We start from the raw sequence: 23,017 nt of genomic DNA, 5'->3' as shown, positions 1-23,017 counted from the left end.
CCTACAAATTGAGGAGAGAACCATCAGGTTCATAGGAATTCATTAAAAAGATTTATTAAATTAAAAATGTTCTCATTGCTGAAGCCTGTGAGTAGCCAGCTTTCTTCCTTCCTGGCCCAGTCCGTATACACAGAAAAATACTCCTGGACTAGAGATTTTTCCTCCTACTTGTCTTCAACTCTTCAGGCATGTTAACCCCCTCGTGTGGAAGAAGTCTCAAACACTAATACACACCACAGGTTTACCATACAAAAATTATTTTAACCTACTTTTCTTCTTTTACGTTGTAAAGAGGGAAAAGCTGGACTGTATTTAGATATACGTAGGCCACTAGATTGCCCCTCTGGTCTTGCACTTTGGGGGAACATCACTAGAGGAACAAACAATGTAAGACAAAGTTTGGACAAGCAACTGATGGTCTGTTCCTGGATGAAGCCATGGAGAGCAGCTTCCAGAACTCTGGTCTGGATTCATCTTACCGCGTACTCATCCCAGCCCCCAAGGCCAACAGGTGTTTTAACCCAGGAAAAAAATACAAACTTTTATTTGCTCAAAAGCACACAAAAAACCTAGGAAGCCCACGAACGCAAAACAGACTGAAGAGCCACGTTCTCTTTTCCCATGAGTATAACCTGCTCAGGCCCTTCTGCCGCTTCGACCTCAAGCCTCCCCAGGCCCCGCTAGTGGCGAGAACATCCTTCTGCCCACAGCTCCGGTAAGGACACGTGTTCTTCCAGCCAGGCTCGGCGGCGCGACCCGGAGCTCCGTCCCGCCCCGCCTTCCCAGGTGCCGCCCCGCCCCCCCGCGCCGCCGGCCAATCGCGCCCCAATGCGCAGCCCCGCCCCGCCCCTCCGGCCCATGCCCGCCGCCTTTGTTCTCCTTCACTCCTTCTCTCAGCCTGTGCGCTCCCGGCAAACCGAGTGGCAGCCGCTGATTGGTGGCCGCGGCGCAGCCAATCAGAAGGGGGCACCTCACGTTAGGGCTCGGAGCTTTAAACGCGCGAGCCGCGGGGCGCGCGGAGGAGGCCGGGGAGGAGGGCCGGGACGGAGGGCGGCGCCGCCGGGCCCCGACGCGCAGCGAGGCGCACGCGACCCGCGCCCCCAGTGCGGCTGGGATTGGCCCGCCGGCGGCTTCCCCGCCCCCAGCCGGTCGCTGGCCAGGACTTCCTGGGGGGTTTCTTGCCTGCCCTCCGGTTTCGCTCCAGAGGCGAGGGCCGGAGGTCCGGGAGCGCCCGGGGGCTGTCGGCGCTGGGAGGCCGCGCTGCGCACCGCCGCGATGAGGCTCCGGAAGGCGTGTCTGCTGGTGCTGCTCCTGGCGCTGGCGCAGCTGCTGGTCGCCGCGAGCGCCGGGGGGCCGGATGAAGGTGAGCGGCCGGCGGCGGGCCGGGCCTCGTGGGCCCCAGGGGCCCGCGCGTGGGGACCGGGGTGGCCGCGACCGAGGGCCGGTGGGTTTCATGCGGAGCCCTTCCGAAGCTGGCGCCTGGCGCCAACTTGCCGGAGTTGAAGGGCAGTGGCGGCGAGCTCGGGAGAGGAGGGCGGCGGCGGCCTCCTCGGAAGCCCCTGCCGCCGAGGCTTAGGACGCGGAGAGGGTGCCAAGTGCCTTTTTTGCGACTGGCTCCTTCGCCCCGACTGCGCTCAGATTGTACTTGGGTTCAGGTTGACTGCTCGCTTCGGGCCGGGGGAGCTCGGGAGCTGGTTAAAATTTCCAGGCGAGCACGCCCAGGGAGCGTGCAGGAAGAGGGGGCCACTGTTTTCAAAACAGACAGGTCTTAGAGAAAGGGCGAGAAGGCCCGGTAGGAGCTCTCCATGGCAGCCTCGGGCAGCAAGCGTCTTTTAAAAAACGTGGTTTGCAGATTTGGAAATAAATAACTCACGGGGGTGTGTTTGAGGAAGAAAGGGACGACGGCTTGGTTTGCGTTTCTTAGAAGCCAAAGGTTCCATTCCCCTCTGCGATCATTTTATTCAACACCTACTATGTGCCAGGGATCTGACCTCCCGTAAAGCTCCGGCTCTAGTAGGAACATTAGACTGCTACTAGTCCTGGTTCCCGCATTTTTCTTGGAAACCAGCTAGCTGAAAACAAATGGCATAAGAGACCTTCGATAACCAGAACATACCAGTCGAGAAAAGAATGCTGTTCCTAGAGAACAGGCATCAACTTTCTTCCTCTCTGGCCTTTCTCCTGATGATGGATCCTCCCAGCCAGTTTGGGCCAATATAAATAAACCTCCTTTTCGTCTGTAGGGGAGGTGTGAACTTTATACCCTTTCAGACAGATTGAGTAACTTCTGTGTGGGCCACTGATTCAAGTTTAAACCCAAATAGAAAGGGAAGTAAGAATCAGCACTTGGTGATAAAGACACCTGCCGAGAGGAAGTAGACCGCGGCTTTCATGTGAGTTTTGGGACCTTTATCCAAATCACTTGATGCTTTTTAAAATACAGAGTCCCAGGGGTGCCTGGGTGGCTCAATCATCTGCCTTGACCTCAGGTCATGACCCCAGGATCCTCTCTGCTCAGAGGGGAGCCTGCTTCTCCCTCTTCCTCTGCCCACTGCTCTGCCTACTTGTGCGAACTCTTTGCGTCAAATAAAATCCTAAAATAAATAAATAAAGAGTCCCAAAATATGCTAAAGCAGATTGCAGTGGTGAGCCCTGGAATCTGCATTTTAAGCATGTTATTCATTGATTCACATGCAAGTTAAACTTTGGCAGGGGCACCTTAAAGTTTGAGGAGCAGTGAGGATGGAGGGTCATTCTTGGAGTATAGCTAAAAAGCGTAATAGTTTTGTCTTGATTTTGATCTAGTGATTCTGTTCTGAGGGGTTTCTTAAGAGGCCCGAGACTGGCAAACTTGAGGTACATGTCAAGGGTTATTAGGACCAGCAGGTTTATTGTTTGGGAGACAGGTCGATAATGCTGGGAAGGCCCTGGGGAGCAGGTTCCTCTGGAGTTGTCATGGTCGTGGCAGGTCTTCCAGGGCAGTGTCCTCTGGGGTGAGAGGGGTAGGGTGGAGAGGTCTAGTCCCTACCTGGACCCTTTCCAGGTGAGGGCATCCCTGGTCCTTCACTTTCTGAAGTAACTTGTCCTGCAGATTAATTTTAGGGCCACATTTCTCTCCCACTGCAGATGTTCTAAGTCTTTAGGTTTTTTGTTTTGTGTCTCTTATGTTTCAGATTCAAACAGCGCAGTGGTGTCACAAAAGACAACACCCCCCCACCCCAAGAATATGTTTACTAGATTGAACTCTGGTAGTGCAAGCCTTAGGTCGTGGGTCTTTTTGTGTCTTAGATGAGAAATCAGCTGTGCTTTTCACATCTTTCCAGCTAAAATAGCAAAGGAAAAACACTTTGATGCTGGTTGTTGGCTGTTTTTATTTGGGATAGGTTTAGATTTAAGAGTTAAGTGGAAATCCACGTGTGTGTGTTGCTGGAGAAGTGTTCAGCTCCTCTCTTCATTCCTGAGAAGTAATTATCCAGTGATTCCACCTAAAGCTTTGGGCATGTTAGGAAACGATCTGAGGCGACAACAGACAGCACCTGAGTGGTCAGGACCCTCCACTAAGTAGCTTGGTGACCCTTGGGGAGGTGACTCACCCTGTCTGTGCCTCAGTTTCCTCATTTGTAAAGTGCATGTCATGTTTCCCTGAAGGGGTGAGAGACTGTGTTTGAGGGCTCAGCGTGGTGCCTGGCACGTAACCCAGGCCAGCTGTAGTGATCCGTCTGATAACAGATTTCTCTTTCTCCATGTTTAATATCAACTAAAGTGTTGACTTAATGGTAGAGTTTATCCAGCTCTTGGAGGTGCCAGTGGGGACTGAAGAATGAGCAGCGGAGGGAGCAGAGCGAGGACATGGCGGAGGGAGCTGCCTACGACCAGGCTGGGCAGGGCTCCGGTGCTGCCATCAGGGGTCCTGTTGAGAGTGGACAGGATTGCAGGGGTCTGGGGCCACCACTTCGGAATGGCCTTTCCAGGTGGGCTGAGCACTGTGGAGGTGGTGTGGGAGGCTTCATCGGCCTCATACTGAGGAGAATGGCACCCACCCAGAAGATGCTAGAAGGCTGTAGATAAATTTTCTTAGAAGGTCCAGCCCTAAAAGTAAAGCCCAGTGAAAAAATGGTTTCCCTGTTAGGATGTGGGATGTTTTCCTTGTGGAGATGTGGGGTTTCTAAGAGGTAGGAATAGAGAGCCAGCGCCCTTTCAGGTGGCGGAGGGTCCAGTCCTGGGGTTATGTGCAGGCTCAGAAGGACTGGGAAGGTAGCGGCTTGTCCTGGCGCGTCTGAGAGCCTTTGATTAGGTGGGTAAGGTTCTGTCGTTTTGTTTATTATCCTTTAAAAAGGAAAAAGTTCCTTGGTTCCCCCCCCCACCCCGGCACCAGGACCAAGAAATTAGTTCATTCTTAGGAGTTCTGTCCCCTGGTAGTTCAGGGACACCCAGTGTTATCGCGAGAGCTCTGTCACTCGTGGTGCTCACAGACCACAGCAGGCTGAGCGTAGGAAAGAAGGCATCTTTGCTTGTCCTTTTTTTTTGTAAAATTCACCTGTCCCTGTGCTTTGAGCGGATCGTCAGGTCCTCTGCTTCAAGTGCAGATTAAGTTCCCGCGATCGTTCTTTCCTTCCGCGCTGTCTTCCCATGCGCCTGCAAGTTCATCTGGTTCCAGCATTGGCTGGAGCAGTCAGGCAGTGAGAGTGCATCTGTGTGGCCCTTGAGCCCTGGCCAGCCGCCCTCAGCAGGCCGTCTGGTCCGAGGGAAGCCTCCAGATCGGAGGCCATGTGTGCAGTGCCCTCTAGGCCCCTGACTTGCAGTGTCCCTGCATCAAGTCCTCGGATTTGCAGCTGTCACAAGGTCATTCTGGGTAGGACTTTCAAGTGATGGGTGGTCAGAATGGCCTCTTGGAAAGCCAGTGTGACTGCTGTCGCACAGGCCACCACAGGAAAGCTCAGTACTCAGTTCTTGCCTTGCGGGGTGGCTGTAGGCAGTATTTCCAGAAGCACCTGGAAGCCCTAGCCAGCCAGTGTTAAACGCAGGTTCCCAAGAGCCCTGTGTGCTCAAATTCTCCAAGATCTGGGTGTGGAGTGTTGGCTGCCCGTCACCAGGTGAAGGGGACTTGGTTTAGGCCCTCAGCCTCAGAGGGGGAGATGGGGCTCGAGCCCCCCTCATCTTCCCCTAGGTCCTGCCCTCCTGCTTTTCCAGGAGGCCCGATGACAGTGCTGTGGGCCGGGGCCTCTGCAGGCCGGTCCTCTCTACAGTTGTGCTGTGGAGGAGGGAGGCAGGGGCGAGCGGGTATCGGAGAGCCGTGGCCCTGGGAAGCAGGGAGTCTGCTTGGTTTGTACTTCTCAAACGGGTGGCTTTTCTTTTGGGATTTCAGAGGCCTTGCTTCCTCCCCCCACAAAGGAGGAGAATTTTACCTTAAGCTGGAGAGAGAAACGTGGAAGTCAGGGAGAGTGTTAAGCGGGGAGTGTTAAGGAGCGTGGTTGAGCGAAGTGTGGCCCCTGGTGGGTTTTTGGGGTTTTTTTTGTAATTATTTTGCAGCTTGGTAGATTTTCACAAAAAGGGACAAAGCTGCCACGCCACCCAGACCAGTTCCCTGGCTTGTCCCAGTAGCTGTGGAGCCAGCCGTGGGTTGGTTAGGGGCAGGGCGAAGGTGGGGCGGGTCCCTGAGGCTCCCGGATCCTGAGGCTGACTTCATCCTCTGCCCCCAGCACAGAACCAGCAGACTCGCTTTATCTCCCGGGAAGCTTCTCGGGAAAGAGTAACTGGCCCCTTGACACTGTCCGGCTGCGGCTGCACTTGGCTGCTGTGGCCACAGTGGGAGAAGCTGGGTGGCAGGAACCGCCGTCCCACGGTTGCTTGTGTCCGAAGTTGGACGAAAGATTCCCTGAAAGCCAGTAGTGAGATGAACTCAGATTCTGGTGCTTGGGGAAGAGAGCTTTGTTTCCAGGCAAGGCATCCTGCCGAGGTCCGATTTGTTGTGTGACTGTTTTTTGTTGTTGTTGTTGTTTGTTTGTTTTTAAGGACTTTATTTACTTATTTGACAGAGACAGTGATAGAAGAAAGACAGGCAGGGGAGAGGCAGACAGAGAAGCAGGGAGCGGAATGGAGGGCTGGATCCCATGACCCTGGGATCATGACCTGAGCCAAAGGTGGATACTTCACGACTGAGCCACTCAGGCACCCCTATTGTGTATTTTTTTTTTTTTTAAGATTTTATTTATTTATTTGACAGAGAGATCACAAGTAGGCAGAGAGGCAGGCAGAGAGAGAGGGAGAAGCAGGCTCCCCACTGAGCAGGGAGCCAAAGGCAGAGGCTTAACCAACCGAACCACCTAGGCTTCCCCCTATTGTATATTTTTGATGCACGTTGACCCTGTAAATCTGTAAAAAAACATCTTTGTGGCATAACTCCTGCCCTGGGGATTACTCTGGGGTGACTCCCTAAGTCAGTAAAATTCCCTGCCCGCTTCCCTGCCCACTCCAGTCTCTGTGAAGGACTGGAGCCTGCGGGGCTGTGTGTGTACAGATAAGGTAGAATGCCACCCCCTTTCAGAAATGGAAGTAGCAGTCCATCCTCCAGAAGGAAATGTCAAGTGCGAGTCCCTATTTCCTGTGGGTGTTGTTTTGGGGGCCGGGCAGCCATTTGCTCACGGGGGACTGAATGCGGCCTGGCCTGTGGAAAGCGTGGTGTGTGAGCAAGAGGAAGGTGTCGGGGAAAGTTAGCCTCGTCCTGGAGCACAAACAGGGTAACCTGCAAAGCAACTGTGCCCTAGAGCACAGAGCCCCGGGATGTGGATAAAGGAGCCTTGCTCTAGGGGAGCGGCAGCGGAGTGGTGCTGGGGAAGGGATCAGACCCCAGCACGGGCACGAGGGGCCGACGGTTGGGATTCTCCCAGCCTGGACAGGAGGCATGTGGGGCCAGGCTGCAGGGCCACGTGCACAGAGGCGCCTCGCCAGCCCTCAAGTCCCGCTGGGGCATTGAGACTAACTTCTAGACCGGTGCTTTGCAAACGTTTTTGTAACCAGGACCTCTCTCTAAGTGAGCTCCTAAGTGGCTACCCAGTATGCAAACTTCAGAGCAGAATTTCTGGGGTGGGGGAGGCCTGATGTCCCCACCCCGGCTCGTGGTGGCCCTCAGGGGCCACTCGGGACTCACGACACATTTGGAGGGTTTGGGGTTCCAGGAAAGTTTTTAAGGAGGAGAGTCACCAATTTACTAACGAGTCTGGGTGTTTTCCGCTCAGATTCTTCTAATAAGGAGGACGCCATTGAGGACGACGAGGAGGAGGAGGAGGAGGACGAGGACTTGGAAGTCAAGGAAGAAAATGGGGTCCTGGTCCTGAATGACGTGAACTTCGATAACTTTGTGGCTGACAAAGACACGGTGCTGCTGGAGTTCTACGCTCCGTGGTAAAGACCCTCGCCCTCATCCCACCAGCCTGGACGAGGGGGTCCCTCTGTGTTCCCATGAGTTTGCCTCACAGTCCTCCAGACCCGTGGGGGGGCGGTGCGGGAGCAGGAACGCCAGGAGCCCAGCCTCTGGTGAGCCCGCGGGGTGAAGCAGGAACGTGTCCCCTGCTGGTTGCGGCAGGGGCGTGGGCCTGTGATGACACGGAGACCAGGGTGGGTGACAGACCCGTCCCTGGCTGCAGGTTCTGCCCTGACCCGTCTCCAGGCCACCCCGCCTCCCTCTCCTGCCAGGCGGGGCCTGCGGGAAGGCGCAGTGTGGGTTGTGGGAAGGCACAGCGTCCCCGGTGGGCAGCGGCCACCGCGCTCGTGCTGTCCTTCATCCTGTGTGCCCTTCCTTGTCCCCTCCGCGGCTGCTCTTGATCTCAGAATCCCTCCTGGTCTGTCCTCTTTCCCCTGCCCTCCTTGGTTCACTGTTGAGACGGGATAGTTAAGACACACTTAGTTTTTGGTCTAGTGCCTGATGCTCCGGCATGAGGCGTTTTGTGTAAAATACAAGCAGCTCCGTGAGGCTAGTGTTTCGTAGATCAGTAGATCGCAGATCAGTACTTCTCAAACTCTTTGGTCTTGTGAGTCCAAACAGTTCACGTGGGTCCTGGCTGTCCGTCGTCACCACAGTAGACCTTAAAACAGAAATTTCCGTATGAATCCATTTCTGACCCTTCCACGGTAACATCAGTGTGCTGCCCCGTGGCCAGCCGGGCAGCCTCTGCGAAACTCCACTGTATGCTCTGAGAGGGGGAGTGAGGAAGACCAGGAAGATCTTTTGTAAAGCAGTTTTTACCTCACAGACCCCATGGGAGGGGTTCCCTGGACAAACTTTGAGAAGCTTACGGAAGAAAGCGTGGGGGTTTGGAGGTGTTGGAGGCACGAGCCCAGGCCAGAGCTGGAGTTCCGCCGCCACCTGCCCGACTCCAGCCGCGTTGGCCTCCTCCTTGTGTTCCCTGCATGGCGCCTCTTAACTGCAGTCATTCTGGTCCTGGCAGCCCCGTCCCTCTGTACGTTGCTGCGTGTTAAGTCTCCGTGGGTACAGTTAACCACCACCTTCCCTAAATCTTCTCAGGTGTGGACATTGCAAGCAGTTTGCTCCGGAGTATGAGAAAATCGCCAGTGCCTTGAAGGAGCACGACCCTCCCATTCCTGTGGCCAAGATCGATGCAACCTCAGAGTCGGCGCTGGCCGGCAGGTTTGGGGTGAGCGGCTACCCCACCATCAAGATCCTTAAGAAGGGCCAGGCTGTGGACTACGAGGGCTCCAGGACTCAGGAAGGTGAGCAGAGCCTGTGCTCCTGGAGGAGGCGGGGCTGGGACTGTCCCCCCACTGGAAGGTTGGGGGTGGGTTGGATGATAGAGACAAGGACAAGGTGAGTGGGCCGGGCGTGGCCCCAGGAGCACCAGCTTCTAGGAGTGCTCCCTGCCGGAATGTTCCAGGTAACTGAGATCAGAATAAAGTTGTTTTAGGATAGGAGGGGTGTCTTCTCATTTCAGACCATGAAACAAATGTGGAGCCTGTGTGTTATATGACACACGAGGCCACAGTTCTTGGCGGTGCCCTAGAGCAGTGCTTCTCCGTGTTGACCTTGGTCACAGTCACTTCGTGGGGTCCTGAAGCCGGTGCGAAGCATCCCAGGTCCCTAAGTTTCAGGTCAGGCTCGATGATTTGTATTTTGTACAGGCTCCCAGAGCTTACCTGGAGCTGTGGGCCTAGGGCGCCGTGTTGAGAACCACTGATGTGGGGAGCCAGGCGGTTCTCCAAAACCAGGCCTGATGGATCCCTGCCTGACTTAGACTAGGCACAAAATACTTTTTTTTTAAATGAACAAACAAAATTGTGGTATCTTTACCATATATCTTAATCACTAGAAAAAACCCATCAGTTTCCATTCCCATTGTGGCATAGTGGACATAGCATGTCCTAGACATCTGAGGAATGGGGGTCACTTGGATCTGATCTCAGAGTTGGCGGAGGGCCTCTCCTGTGACCCCCTAAGGATTCTACCTGGCGCAGATGCACAAGGAAAGGTCATAGTTGTTAACACTTGCTTCCACCTTGTTTGTCTATCTGCTGATTAGATCATACGTTTACGGGGTTCACAACTCAAAGAGGTAGATAAGAGGGGTGCCTGGGTTGCTCAGTTGGTTAAGCATTTGTCTTCAGCTTAGGTTGTGATGCCAGGGTCCTGGGATCAAGCCCTGCCTTTGGCACCTTGGTCAGCAGCGAGCCTGCTTCTCCCTCTCCCACTCCCCCTGCTGTGTTCTTTTCTCTCACTGTGTTTCTGTTTGTCAAATAAATAAAATCTTAAAAAAAAACCAAAGAAGTAGATAAGAGTCTTTATAACCTGACTCTGGCTGTCCAGCTCCCTTCCGGGAAGGCAGTTCATGTACTAGGTGTCTCCTGTGTCCTTCAGAGATACTCTGGACACATGAGAGCAAACGTATGTGTATGTATATCATTTGTCACAATTGTTAACATCCCCCCCCCCCGCCAAGATTTTATTTATTTATTTGACAGAGACACAGCAAGAGAGGGAACACAAGCAGGGGGAGTGGGAGAGGGAGAAGCAGGCTCGCTGCCGACCAAGGTGCCCAATGCGGGGCTCGATTCCAGGACCCGACCCTGGCATCATGACCCGAGCTGAAGGCCCAAAGCTTCGCGGCTGAGCCACCCAGGCGTCCCAGTTGTTAGCATATCTTAATCGCCATTTGTACCTTCCTGTTTCACTTAACGAATAGTGTCTTTGCTGTATCAGCATGTAAAGGAACGTAATCTAAGAGCGGGTTGAAAGCCACGTCCTTATTGTTTGAAAGTGGACAGGTGCGAGCGTTTGGAGGTCCGTGTCGGACCACCAGAGTGGTGGTGGCTTGGAATCTCGAGAGCAGTGTTTGCCCAAGGGGGCTCCCTGGGCCGCTGGGTAAATGGGCCTCCCTGACGGAGATGGGCTCAGGGCTGTGGGCCAGAGGGGCAAGGGGGTCACGACGCGGGGTTGCTGCTCTGCACATGTCCGTCTGGATCTCCGATCTAGCTTCTTGGTGACTGCGCAGAACAGAAAAGAAGAAAAAAGAAAAATGTAAAGTTTGCCATCACTGTTCCAAAGAACCACTTGGCAGGTGCCTTGTGAGTGTGTGTTCTGTGTCCCACTCCTGTCAGTGGGTCCATCTCCGGGTTGAGGCCGCCACCTTTCCCGTGATGCTGATGCAGCCTGAGCAGCAGGGGAGGTGCTGTCCCTCTTCGTTCTTGATTCTTGTCACCTGTCGTGACATGTGACGTGCTGGTACTGCACTGCTTGACTAAACGCAAGGGTCTTTGTACCTGAGGGGGGGGACGCCCTTGAGACCTCAGGTACGCGTGGTCTGATATAGGGGAGGAGCCCGCGGTTTGCCCCACGTCTGGCAGGAGCAGGGTCCCTCTTGTCACCTGGGTCTTGGGCTGTCAGAGAAGTTGCCGGGCAGCTGAAGAAGGACAAGGAGGAGTTGGACCCCCTGAGCTGTGGCCTCAGACTGCGGAGTGCACTGGCCAGAGATGCGGCTGGCTTTCAGGGACTCGAACTTTCGTTTCCTGTTCTCCATGGCCCCCGCTTCTCTGTCCGCTCCTTGCTGCCTACTCCTGTGAGAAGAGTCTGCCCGGGCTCAGGCTTGTTCGGTTTCTTTCAGAAATTGTTGCCAAGGTCAAAGAGGTCTCCCAGCCCAACTGGACGCCTCCTCCGGAAGTCACACTGGTGCTGACCAAAGAGAACTTCGATGAAGTGGTGGACGGGGCAGACATCATTCTGGTGGAGTTCTACGCCCCATGGTAAGACTCCGCCCTGTGCTGCCCAGACATTGAGGGGCCCCGTCCTGCATCCTGAATGCCCCTGGCCACAAGGTGGGGGTGTCAGAGGCCCCTGTGCGGGAGGCAGAGCCGAGCACGGGGGCTGCCCAGTCCCCACCAGGCACAGGCTGATGGGGCGGAGAGTTCCAGAGACGAGTGGGGTTTTCCCAGAGGATGGGCCGAGGCGGACATGGGCCTGTGGCGCAGAGGAGAGTGAAACCCGCGTCAGGGGGCACCAGGTGGCCCGGGTTCCCCCGTGGCTGGAGGACCCAGGTTTGCCCCAGGCCTGCTGAGTCCCATGTTTGTCATCACATACCTGTGCTGAGAACGCGCGAGAGCCCTCGGACAGCGGTGGCTCTGTGGCCGCCTGAGGGGACACGTGTGTGGGGTGAATGGAAGTGCTGCTCATGGAAGTTCATGAGCTGTGACGAGGACAGAGCAGAGCTGCCACCACAGTGGGCAGGGCGGTGGTAACTGGTGGCCTCAGGTGACCTCCTCCGGCATCACTGCCTCCTGAGGAGTGTGAACAGTGGTTCTGTCCCTGCTTGTGGCAGAGACGTTCCAGAGTGAATCTTGGAAGATGACCCTCAGCCTTGCTTCATGCTTTAGATGTGTCCCCTTCTCGTATTTGGGACTCCAGGTTCCCCCAGCTGTCCTGCCTTCTGTCACCTCCACTCACCTTGTGGCCTCCTGCCTCTCTCGCCCCCAAATCCTCCATTACAGCCGGGCCCCTTTTGGAGAGAAACAGCAGAGCCAGGCTGCGGGGGCCTGACGAGCTCTGTTTGGGGGCAGCGGCCCTAGAACACGGTTTCGATGGAAGCCCGTGCCTGTCAGTAAACAGGAAGGCCCAGCTCTGCAGAGGAATCAGGCCAGTCCCTTAGAGCTTAGCAGGGACGTGGCCTACGTGTCTCCACCACGTGCAAGAAACAGCTAGTTCTGGCCCCAGACAGTAGGTGATGACATCTGATCGGGCAGAGGAGCGCAGAGACGATTAGGGGAAACATGCAGGGGCAGGAATCAGGTGGGGCAGGGTACCTGGACATGGGAGAGAAGATGCCAGAAAGGCAGCTGGGGAGCTGGGGAGAGCGGCTGATCGAGGTGGCAGTTTGGGGAGCCGAGGCGCCGTGGCTCCCATGCTTCATGAGAAGAGGGAGGTGTGGGCCGCTGGAGGAGAGAGCAAGGCAGGCCGCCCTCCAGGGGGATGGGAGTGTAGCGGCCAGCGCTCTGGGACGGCTGTCGACCTCCTTTGGGGACTTCAACCCAGGTCAGCCAGCGCTTCTGATTCTTGTGCAGGCTTCCCGCTTGTCAGGGTGCGTGGCGTAGACCAGAGTCCGGAATTTGACCAGGGCACGAGCAACAGTGACCCAAGGCTCGGGGCCTCCCTGGGGCAAGGCACTGTCCTTGGTCACTGTAGGGCATGCGTGCACGGAGGGGACAGGTGGGCAGCGGCGGGAGGAGCGCCTGCTGCGTGTGGAGAGCAGGGGGGCCGTCAGGTGGTGAAGGTATTGGAGGATGTCTCACGGCCCATGACGGGTCCTAAATCGGAGTTGCCCGGAGCCGGGGTCAGTGAGTACTTGTTCGCATCGCTTGCTCAGGACGTGCTTAGACAGCAAAGACACGTGTTGCTGCTGCTACAGAGAACAGTTACCCTCTCCATGCAGACGGTTTTACATACCGCAGGGCGCAGCCGCGAGGTGCCCCGAGGACCTTCAGCATGGTCCGCAGGGCCCGGGGTTCGCCAGGCCCTCGCCCACGTGGGAGCGGCCCGATTGCGCCAGGCACACAGGCTCTGTTAACTTGTCTCCGTTCCCAGTTCCCGTGGCTCAGGCCCACCTCCGCCTGCCCTGGTCGGTGGGTGTTCTCCTATCCTGGCCACGTGCTGTCGTTACCCTCTCCTCACCCACCCTTGGCGGGCTCAGGTCTACCTCCTCCTGGTCTTTCCTGTCCCAGATCAGTGTCACATCCTGTACAAAGCCACCCCGGACTCGGTGTCTTCGTCTGTCCCAGCTCTCCAACTGAGGGGATCTCCCTTCTAGGGCCCTTGTCTCGTAGCCTTTTCCATAGGTCGCCCCTGTGCCCCAGTCCCACTCGTGCCTGTGTCACACGCCTATGTTATGCGTGTGTGTGTATGTGTGGTGTGCATCCTCTCGCCGTGGGAGTACCAGTGCTGGTGATGTCATGCCGGCCTCCAGAGGGGCCTGGATCCCCGCCCCTACCTGGGAGATCTTCGGAGGCTGCTGCATCGACCCGAGTTGCTCGGGAACGCGGGCCGGGTTTCGGTGCCTCCCTCAGAAGAGAGGCTGTGTCCACACTGGAACAGTTTCCTCACGGACTCACTGCTTCTCGTAGGTGTGGACACTGCAAGAAGCTGGCCCCCGAGTACGAGAAGGCCGCCAAGGAGCTGAGCAAGCGCTCCCCCCCAATCCCGCTGGCCAAGGTCGATGCCACTGCGGAGACAGACCTGGCCAAGAGGTTCGAGGTCTCTGGCTATCCCACCCTGAAAATCTTCCGCAAGGGAAAGCCTTTTGATTACAACGGCCCACGGGAAAAATACGGTAGGCCGCCTCCTAGTCCTACCTCGGTGGGGCGGTGCGGGGGAGCTTGCCTAGGAAGGTGGAGGGCAGGGAGAGCTGTGGAGCCCCGAGCCCCTCCTCAGGCAAGTGCTTTGCCCCCAGGTATCGTCGACTACATGATCGAGCAGTCCGGGCCACCCTCCAAGGAGATCATGTCCCTGAAGCAGGTCCAGGAGTTCCTGAAGGATGGAGATGACGTCATCATCATTGGGGTCTTTAAAGCGGAGAGTGACCCAGCCTACCAGCAGTACCAGGATGCTGGTGAGGAGTGGCCCTGGGGGCTGGGCGTACCCAGGCTGTGGCCGGTTGCTGGGGAGCCTGCTGATTCTGTGGAAAACTCCTGGGGCGTCAGCTTAGAGGACAGCCTGAGGAAGAATTGAGTAGCATTTGTGGGAGCAGGCTTTCCTTTCTGGGATTGGAGTTAGAGTGGAGGTTAGTTCCCCGTTGCCTTGATTACACGTGGGGGATAGGATCTCGTCCTGAGCACATGGCTGTGCCGGCGTCCTCCTGACCTCTGAGGGGAGGGCGGGGTGTGTCAGAGTCCTCCGAGTTCATCTCCCTCCTTGTCTTTCCAGGAGCCCCTTCCCAGCCCCTCTGCAAGGGGTAGGGTCTCGACCAGAAAACAAGGGGTATTTTTTTGTAGTTGTTGTTTTAAGATTTTATTTTTCAACAAGAGAGACAGCGAGAGAGAGAACACAAGCAGGGGGAGTGGGAGAGGGAGAAGCAGGCTTCCCACTGAACAGGGAGCCCGATGTGGGGCTTGATCCCAGGACCCTGGGATCTTTTTTTTAAATTTTTTTTTTTTTAATTTTTATTTATTTATTTTACAGAGATCACAAGTAGTCAGAGAGGCAGGTAGAGCGAGAGAGGGGGGAAGCAGGCTCCCCGCTGAGCAGAGAGCCCGATGCAGGGCTCGATCCCAAGACCCTGAGATCATGATTTGAGCCAAAGGCAGAGGCTTAACCACTGAGCCACCCAGGTGTCCCAGGACCCTGGGATCTTTACCTGAGCTGAAGGTTAGATGCTTAATGACTGAGCCACCCAGGTGCCCCAAAGCATGGGTTTCTGAATCGGGCTTGGGTTCAAGTCTTGCCTCTGCCAGTTACTAGCCTGTGAGCTCAGGGACTTGATCTTTTATCTACTTTGGCAATCTCCTCTACTTTAAGAGGTTGAGATCGAGCAGGTGAAGCGCCTAGTAGGGCTAGCGTCCGGGGAGTGCTGGTCCTGAGAGGTGGCGGTATGGTGGACAGCTGTCACAGGCATGTCCTGTAGGGGCAGGTGGCACTCGCCCATCCCGAAATCTGTAATCTGCTTCTGCCTAGTAGCAGGTGTCTTTGCTGTCCCGGGTGGCCCTGGGAAAGAGGTTTTCTTTCGGGAAGGCTGAGGATCCTCTCTGTCCTTGTCAAGTTCCTCCTGAGTGCCCTCCACCTCCGCCCCCCTGCATACCACAGCCAGCTCCATTTTTTGCTTCAGAGGAGTCTTGTAACTGCCCTGATGGCCACCTAGTGCTTGTTTCAGTGCCTTGCGGTAACCACTGTGTGCAGGTCAAGTGCAGGTTCACGCGGTAAGACAGCAGTCGAGGGGATTTCCATTTCCACGTCTGGTGCCGGAGCGCAGGTGCCTCGTCCGTCTTTATGGATGCGGTGGCCTTAGCATCTCCTTGGATGTGGTCCGCAAGAATCTTGCTGCAGGAGAGCCCAGCCTCCCCCGGGGCTGCGAGGGGGACCCCGTGTTTCTGCAGAGGAGGGACTGCGGCGCGGGGAGGGGAGTCCTCACAGGCCTGCAGTCCTGTGACGAGGGGGTCTCGAATTGTGACTGGAGCCTCCGTCTGGCGCTTTTGACCGCAGCCTCCCACCTCCCCCGGAACACGTGGAGTTTCCTGTAACCAGTTGGGAGGCCCGCCCTTCATTGCAGGGGACACCTCTGACACCTTACCTGGTGTTCGGATCACAGGACTCTCCAGCAGAGCGGAGACTGTGGGGCGAGCCTGGGGATGTCCGGCAGGGGTGGGTGGCTGGCCGGGGTCTAGTAGGCTGACAGGAACGCGGCTTGTGCACCGGGTCACATGCTGTCCGGCTGCTTTTACCCCCCAGTGCGAAGCTGAGTGGTGGGGATGCTGTGGCCCGCAGAGCTGGAGATCTTATCTGGCTTTTCCAGAAAGTTTGCCAACCCCGTTCTCGAGTGTCCTCGGACAGTGGGGTTTCATCTTGAGAGTTGTACAGGATTTAAATTCAGGTGTATTTAGCAAAAGAACTGCAGCCCACAAGTTAGGCCAGCCACCTCTCCTCTCACCAGAGGAGAGGCCGGTTGGGAACACCCACCATGTGGCTCGTGGTGCTCACCTGTTCTCACGGGCCATCTGTGGCTTCATGTGCTTCTTAGCACTGGAAACAGTGGTCCTGACAGATTAGCTCTGAGTTGTTCCGTGAACATTTGGTTTGCTTATTATTTTGGTTTTTTAAAAACACAACTTGTGAGATAGAGGCTCTAAGGTGTTCTACCTACCCCAGCTCCGGGTGTCATCCTTGAGGGATTCACGGGGCTAATTCCGGTCTTTGCAGGGCATCGGCTGGGAGTTTAGTCTAGGTCGGTAATGCAGCTTAATAAACTGTATTTATTGTTCTGTTAATTTCTCAGCGAATAACCTGCGAGAAGATTACAAATTCCACCACACTTTCAGCACTGAAATAGCAAAGTTCCTGAAAGTCTCCTCGGGGAAGTTGGTCATAATGCAGCCTGAGAAATTCCAGTCCAAGTACGAGCCCCGGAGCCACGTGATGGACATCCTGGTGAGTGGGGGTGGGGAGGGGGGCGTGCATGTGGTGGCTCGGGGACACAGCAGCCCCAGGCTGCTTTGTTTGTTTGTTTGTTTTTAAATTGTAGTCAGTTAACACACAGCGTAGTATCAGTTCCTGCTGATTCAGGTGGGTTCAGGCTGCTGCTTTTTTTTTTTTTTTTTTAAATTTTAAAGGTTTTATTTATTTATTTATTTGAGAGAGAGAGAGATCACAAGTAGGCAGAGAGACAGGTGGTGGCGGGGAAGCAGACTCCCCGCTGAGCAGAGAGCTGGAGATTCAGGGCTTGATCTGAGGATCCTGAGATCATGACCTGAGCGTAAGGCAGAGGTGTAACCCACTGAGCCACCCAGGCGCCCCAGGGTTCTGGCTTCTGATGGGCATGAGGCTGCTGGTTGAGCTGTGGCCCGGGGATCTGGGGATCTGAAGCCCAGAGAATTTGCTCTTTGCTTCACACAAGTAGAGTCTGGAGTGCCTTTCCCTGGGCCCTTGCGGTGCAGTCAGGGTGTGTTTCCTGGAGGCTCCGAGCAGGAGCAGCCAGCAGGCGGTCAGTGACCTGGGAGGCCAGAGCGGCTCCCTCCCCTCTCCCCTGCCCCCCTGCCCCCCTGCGGGCCAGCGCCAGCCTCCTCAGGTGCCCAGCCACTGTGGCTCTGGCCTGCGTGTCTGCCGTCCTCCCTGGCAGGACATGCTCCCGGGTCTGAGCCAGGGCTCCTTAGCCAGGCGGCTCAGGTGCTGAGCTGCAGAGTGAGGCAGGCCTCTCTTCCCGGGATGTGGAGAGTGGCGCATGGGTTCGGCCTCCTTTTTTCTCCTCCAGGCCTGTCCAGCCTTCATCTTCCGAGGGACGGACTCACTTTGAGACGGGCGGAGGGAGTTTTTGGCCCAGGCCGTGCCTCAATGCAGCTCCATGTCCTCAGTGCTGCACGGGGGCCCAGCGCTGCCGTGAGCAGATTTTCAGATTTGGAGGAAACCAAGGCTCTCAAAGCCAGAGCTTTCCTTTGATAGAGATCCTGGGATGCAGAGCCGTGAGCCGTCTCCCCTGCTCCCATAGCCAGTCAGGAGCAGTGGAGGGGAGGGGCTGGGCTGTGACCCCCCCCCCCCCCCCCGCCTCCCCGCTGCCGTTTGGGCAGAGGGCTCTCATGGGACCTGGAGGAGGTGGCGGGAAGGTGGGGTGAGCCCTGCGTGTGCCACAGGGAGCCACCACCCCTTCTGATCCATTTTTGTGAACTGGAACCCTTGGGGCGTTGCAGAGGCTGCCCTGGATCTTTCTGACTCCGGTGGGTCTGCAGCCCCATCGCCCCTTCTCAGAGTTTCATGCATGTCTGGTCATCTGCCGCCGCTCAGGCTCGGGGCCCCTCTGCCTTGGATGTCCAGCGGCTGCCCTGTCTCCTGTCCTGTCCAGCTCCTCTCCTTTCATCCATGGGTGCTGAGCCGGGTGCAGAGATGGGCGCCCCAGACCCCAGCGGTCAGCACCATTCTGGGTGGTGTGTGCGTTCCCAGGAAAGGGGTCTGTAGCTTTCAGTAGGTTCTTGAAGAGGTCATTGACCCCAGAAGGGTTAAGGACTGCTCGGCCTAGTCTGTTACACATATCACTGCCTTTTTACTCTTTACTTTAAATGGATTGGTGTTACTTACGTACCACCCTTCTTGCAAAATTTATTTAATGTTGCTTTGTCAGCATTATACCACAGAGTAAACTGCAGTTTTTTTAAAAAAGTGGACATGGAGGGGTGCCTGGCTGGCTCAGTTGGAGGTGCGTGTGACTCTTGATCTCGGGTCCTGAGTTCAAGCCCTACACTGGCATAGAGATACTTAAAAATAAACTATTAAAAAAAAGTGGATTTGGAATTCAGAGCAGAAGGAAGACCGAGGCAGGGCACGTAGGAGGAAGTTGGGGGGCGCTGCGGTGAGAAGCAGGTCTTCGCGGCTGTGAGGCTGGCTCTGCCCGAGTTCAAGGTCGGGCCTGTGGCTGGTTGAATGCTTGGTGGCAGAGCGGGTTTGCCCTGGGCTCACTCTGCTTTACCCTTGACTTCACCTTCAGAGGGCACTCAGTCTGGAGGCTGGCCTGACTAAAGATACCCCACAGCCCTGCCGTCTTCTTCACCTGCTTTTCCAGCACTTTCTCTCCACCTTCCTTATACTCCGGTCCACATCCTCTGTGCTTTGTTCCCTGCGTGATTCCTGCTGTTTCCTCCCCTTAGGCACCTTCCCCCTCCCACCTGGCAAGTTATGCAGTCCTGTCCCATCCTGGGGGGCCTTGTGCCCTGGGTGGAGAGTGCGTGTTCACCAGCCACTTCGAGCTCTGCTGCTCCTCCTGACCATGCTTCCGTTTCTTCCCGTGTAACATGAGATGGTAGTACCCACCCTTGGGCACTTTGAGGCTGGGGTCTGGAGGATCTGGCTTAGTATCTGCCTCAGCATGAGCTGAGGGCCCTGCACAGCCTTGGGGGCAGTCACCAGCTCCATGTCCCCAGGCCACTGTGCCCAGCTGGTCACGGGTGCCGCATACATGTCCTTGTCGGGTTCGTCTCTGGAAAACACCTGGAGAGCCTTAGAAGCCAAGCTTAAGAGCCAAGGATGGCCGCCTGGTGCTAGACCGCTGAGCCCTGCAGGCCCGGCCTCCGGGCCTCCTGGCCTCCTGCCAGCAGGGCTGCCCCTGGTGGAGCAGCCTCCAGGCCCTGCAGCCCTGTCTGGCTCCCCGTTCTTACCCAGCACCCAGCTGGGCTGTGTAACGGGTGGTCGTGGTGTGGCTTCCACAGTAGAACCACGAGCCCAGCGTGGCTGCCCTCCAGCTGGGTGCACCTGGCCTCCCTCCCTTTACCGCAGGTGCCGTGTTGGCCTCGTCTGTGAAATGGCCCTGGGGGGCTGCTGGGAGGATCGGCTCCGGGGAGATGGATCCTTCCGCTCAGCTCAGCCGCGGGAACTGCTGCCCTCGGGAAGCCCGCCTTCCCCCAGCGGTTTCCCATACCTACAGGCCCAGGGAGAAGGGCACGTGGTGTCCGCAGTGGCCCGAGAAGCTCATTTAGGGGTCACTGGAGGAAAGGGGCCCCAAGGGACCTTCAGACAGCTCCTCCCCCACCCTGGCCCTTGAGAGCAGATAGCCTCCTGCTCAGCGGTGGCAGCAGAAGGTGGGGTGACAGGAACGCCAATTCTGCTTCTCATCTGTCCCCGCTTTTTTGCAGAGCTCCACGGAGGGGTCAGCCATCAAGGACCACGTGCTGAAGCACACCTTGCCGCTGGTGGGGCACCGCAAGACCTCCAACGACGCCAAGCGGTACACGCGGCGCCCCCTGGTGGTCGTGTACTACAGCGTGGACTTCAGCTTCGATTACAGAGCTGGTGAGGCCCCCACGCGGACCTCCCCCCCCCCCCCCCCGCCCCGCCCATCCTGCCTGCGGGGCTCTCGCATTTAGGAATCCTGCCCCCAGGCCCTTGCAGGTTGGTGGCTAGGGTGGAGTTTTAATTGATGGCTTCAAGGTAGTTTTACTTCTGTGGTGCCACTAGCCCTTTTCTAGCCTGTGGGGAACGTGGTGCAGAGTCCAGAACCCTCTGAGAGAGGAGGCCACCAAAGCCCGAGGCTTTTCAGAGGCTGCACAGATGGGACTAGGCCAGTCACTAACCCTCAGGCAGGTGGGGGCTTATGTCATTGGGCTTTTGACATGGGTACACCTGCTTACAAAGGGAGCTCTTCAGAAATGCTTCTCCTCCCTCCAAGTTAGGCACGAGCCTGGTCAGAGAGTCTGAACCCCAGGCTTCTTTTTTTTTAAGGTTTTATGTATTTATTTGACAGAGATCACAAGTAGGCAGAGAGGCAGGCGGTGGGGTGGGGGGAGGAAGCAGACTCCCCACTGAGCAGAGAGCCCGATGCGGGGCTTGATCCCAGGACCCTGAGACCATGACGTGAGCTGAAGACAGGCTTACCCCACCGAGCCAGCCGGACGCCCCTGAACCGCAGACTCTTCACCTTGATCTCTGTCGCTCAGCTCACAGTGCTCGCTCCCATTTTAGCCACCCAGTTTTGGCGGAACAAAGTCTTGGAGGTGGCCAAGGACTTCCCCGAGTACACTTTTGCCGTGGCCGATGAGGACGACTTCGCCACGGAGGTGAAGGACCTGGGGCTCAGTGAGAGCGGGGAGGACGTCAATGCCGCCATCCTGGACGAGGGCGGCCGGAAGTTCGCCATGGAGCCTGACGACTTTGACTCTGACACCCTCCGGGAGTTTGTCAGAGCGTTCAAAAAAGGTGAGCCTTATTTTAAAAAATATTTTAAAGCAAAACAGTTTTTTGGACCTAGAAATGAGTTTTGTATACATGGAACACTTGTTTTGAGGCATTAGAATATCTTTATTGATCTGGTTGAGCCCAGTGGCCCAGTGTCCTGGTGTGGGCCGAGTCGTGGGCAGACCTTGTCCTACCATCTGCCATGTTCTCTGTGCTTCTGCCCGCAGAGGCTTCCCAGCCCTGACCGCCAGCTCTCCTGGCAGCCCCTTTGGGCCGGGTGGCACCTCTCCTGGGACAGCCTCACTGGACGGGACCTGGTGGCCCCTCAGGCCTGGGTGGGACCATCAGCATCCCCTCTGGCCTCTGCAGGGACTGGGAAGGTAGAAGGGGTGAAGAGACTAGAGAAATCAGGGGGTCAGTGTGAGGTGGCAAGGCTCTACCTGGCGCTGTCCCCCTGCATGTCAGGCCTGGCCTCGTTGCCTGGTCCTATCCGAGCTGCCAAGCCTAGGGCCTTCTCGGCACTCACCGTTCCCCTGCTTGCTTTCCTCGGCAGGAAAACTGAAGCCGGTGGTCAAATCCCAGCCGGTGCCCAAGAACAACAAGGGGCCTGTCAAAGTTGTGGTGGGGAAGACCTTCGACTCCATTGTGATGGACCCCAAGAAGGACGTCCTCATCGAATTCTATGCGCCCTGGTGCGGGCACTGCAAGCAGCTGGAGCCCGAGTACACCGCCCTCGGCAAGAAGTACAAGAACCACAAAAACCTGGTCATCGCCAAGATGGACGCCACTGCCAATGACATCACCAACGACCGCTACAAAGTTGAGGGGTTCCCTACCATCTACTTCGCCCCCAGTGGGGACAAAAAGAACCCAATTAAATTTGAGGACGGAAACAGAGATCTGGAACATTTGAGCAAGTTTGTAGAAGAACATGCCACAAAACTGAGCAGGACCAGAGAAGACCTTTGAAGGCCTTGAGTTGGGGTCTGGCGGGCCGGAGGGACCAGACACTGGAGCCCCCAGCGGCCGGTGGCCGGAGCCCCCAGCGAGCCATGCAGCTGGTGGCTTAACACAAGGGCAGGATCTCTTTGGTTTTTAATTTTTTTTTTTTTTTTTTTATACTCTGGGGTTTCACCTCATGCTCTGAATACTGAATAGGTAAGAATGACTCCATAGATTAGCCCAGATTTTTACAGAGGATACATCTATTTTTACCATTATTTGGGGTGTAATTGCTTTTTTTTAATCTTCCGTTTTCTTTAATATATTTCTTCAAAGCAGATAAGTTGAATCTCTTCTGTGTGAATGTTTTTTTTTTTCTTTAATTTAAAATTTAAGAAAACATTTGCCAAATCACATTGATTTTTTTTTTTTTTTTTTTTTTTTTGCATTTTATTTTACGGTTATCTGAGGAATTACCCGCTGGAGAAGATTTGACTGTCCGTGTGCTTTAGTTTTCATTTCTTACTGTACGGCACAAGGAACTGTCACCAAGCACCCTGCCAAGGATGACATTCCAGCCCGACCTCTGGGCCGCCACCCGGTCCTGAGAGAGTGGCACCTCTGTGCAGGACAGGGCGTCGCCGTGCCTTCTGCTTTCAAGCCAATGACCACGGGGTGAGGAGGGGTTCCCAGGTCCCCAGGCCCCGGGAGCCTGATTGCAAGGCTCAGCCTCTGGGTGAGAGACCCCCAACCTGGGATAGGCAGCCCCACCTCTTTGGAAGCCGGACAGCCTGAGGAGAGGTGACCTAGGGCACAGGTGGTATGTTAGGGTGATGGAAGAGAGAGGGTAGGCTCTCGTGATGGAATAAAACAATTACTGAAAATTGAGCTTCGTAACTGTGTTAGAGAACATCTCCATCCTGGAGCCTTGGCTGAGTTGAGGACCTGGGCTTGGTGGGGAGGGCTGGCTGTCCTGCGGGTGTACGTTGCCTTCAACACCTGACCATCCAGCCTTTGGGGTGTCTTCCTGACCAGGGTGGAGGGCATCAGGGGTCTGCATTCCGGTGGGATGTGACAGGGACCGAGGCTGCGGAGACTGCTCCGAACACTTTTGGGGGGCGGGCAGGGCAGGAAGCTGGGGCAGCCCCAGCACTGAGGTCCTGGGGTACTCGGGGGTGATGGGAGCTTCATTCCAGTGGTTCCGCTCACCAGCACGTGCCGTCT

General features: G+C 56.2%; 1 protein-coding gene across 1 annotated transcript; it reads left to right on the top strand.

Moving 5' to 3' along the window:
• The first annotated feature begins 1,026 nt into the window (after positions 1 to 1,026).
• Positions 1,027 to 22,681, top strand: PDIA4 (protein disulfide isomerase family A member 4). Its single transcript, XM_059172168.1, has 10 exons — positions 1,027 to 1,363; positions 7,236 to 7,401; positions 8,522 to 8,727; positions 11,109 to 11,247; positions 13,615 to 13,820; positions 13,941 to 14,099; positions 16,476 to 16,627; positions 19,813 to 19,969; positions 20,639 to 20,872; positions 21,405 to 22,681. Exons 1-10 carry the CDS (start codon positions 1,276 to 1,278, stop codon positions 21,818 to 21,820), a joined length of 1,923 nt encoding a protein of 640 aa, XP_059028151.1. The 5' UTR covers positions 1,027 to 1,275; the 3' UTR covers positions 21,821 to 22,681.
• The last annotated feature ends 336 nt before the right edge of the window (positions 22,682 to 23,017 follow it).

This window comes from Mustela lutreola, chromosome 4, assembly GCF_030435805.1.
Source record: "Mustela lutreola isolate mMusLut2 chromosome 4, mMusLut2.pri, whole genome shotgun sequence".
Classification (NCBI taxonomy): Eukaryota; Metazoa; Chordata; class Mammalia; order Carnivora; family Mustelidae; genus Mustela; species Mustela lutreola.
The sequence above is the reverse complement of the archived record's forward strand: the minus strand, read 5'-3'. Positions and strand labels throughout refer to the sequence as shown.

What these genes read in the sequence shown, in the direction of transcription:
- PDIA4 (XM_059172168.1), top strand. Translation starts at nt 1,276, where the DNA reads ATGAGGCTCCGGAAGGCGTGTCTGCTGGTGCTGCTCCTGGCGCTGGCG. An exon ending in CAGCTTCGATTACAGAGCTG is followed by an intron (nt 19,970 to 20,638) that starts GTGAGGCCCCCA and finishes CTCCCATTTTAG; the next exon opens with CCACCCAGTTTTGGCGGAAC. An exon ending in TGTCAGAGCGTTCAAAAAAG is followed by an intron (nt 20,873 to 21,404) that starts GTGAGCCTTATT and finishes TTTCCTCGGCAG; the next exon opens with GAAAACTGAAGCCGGTGGTC.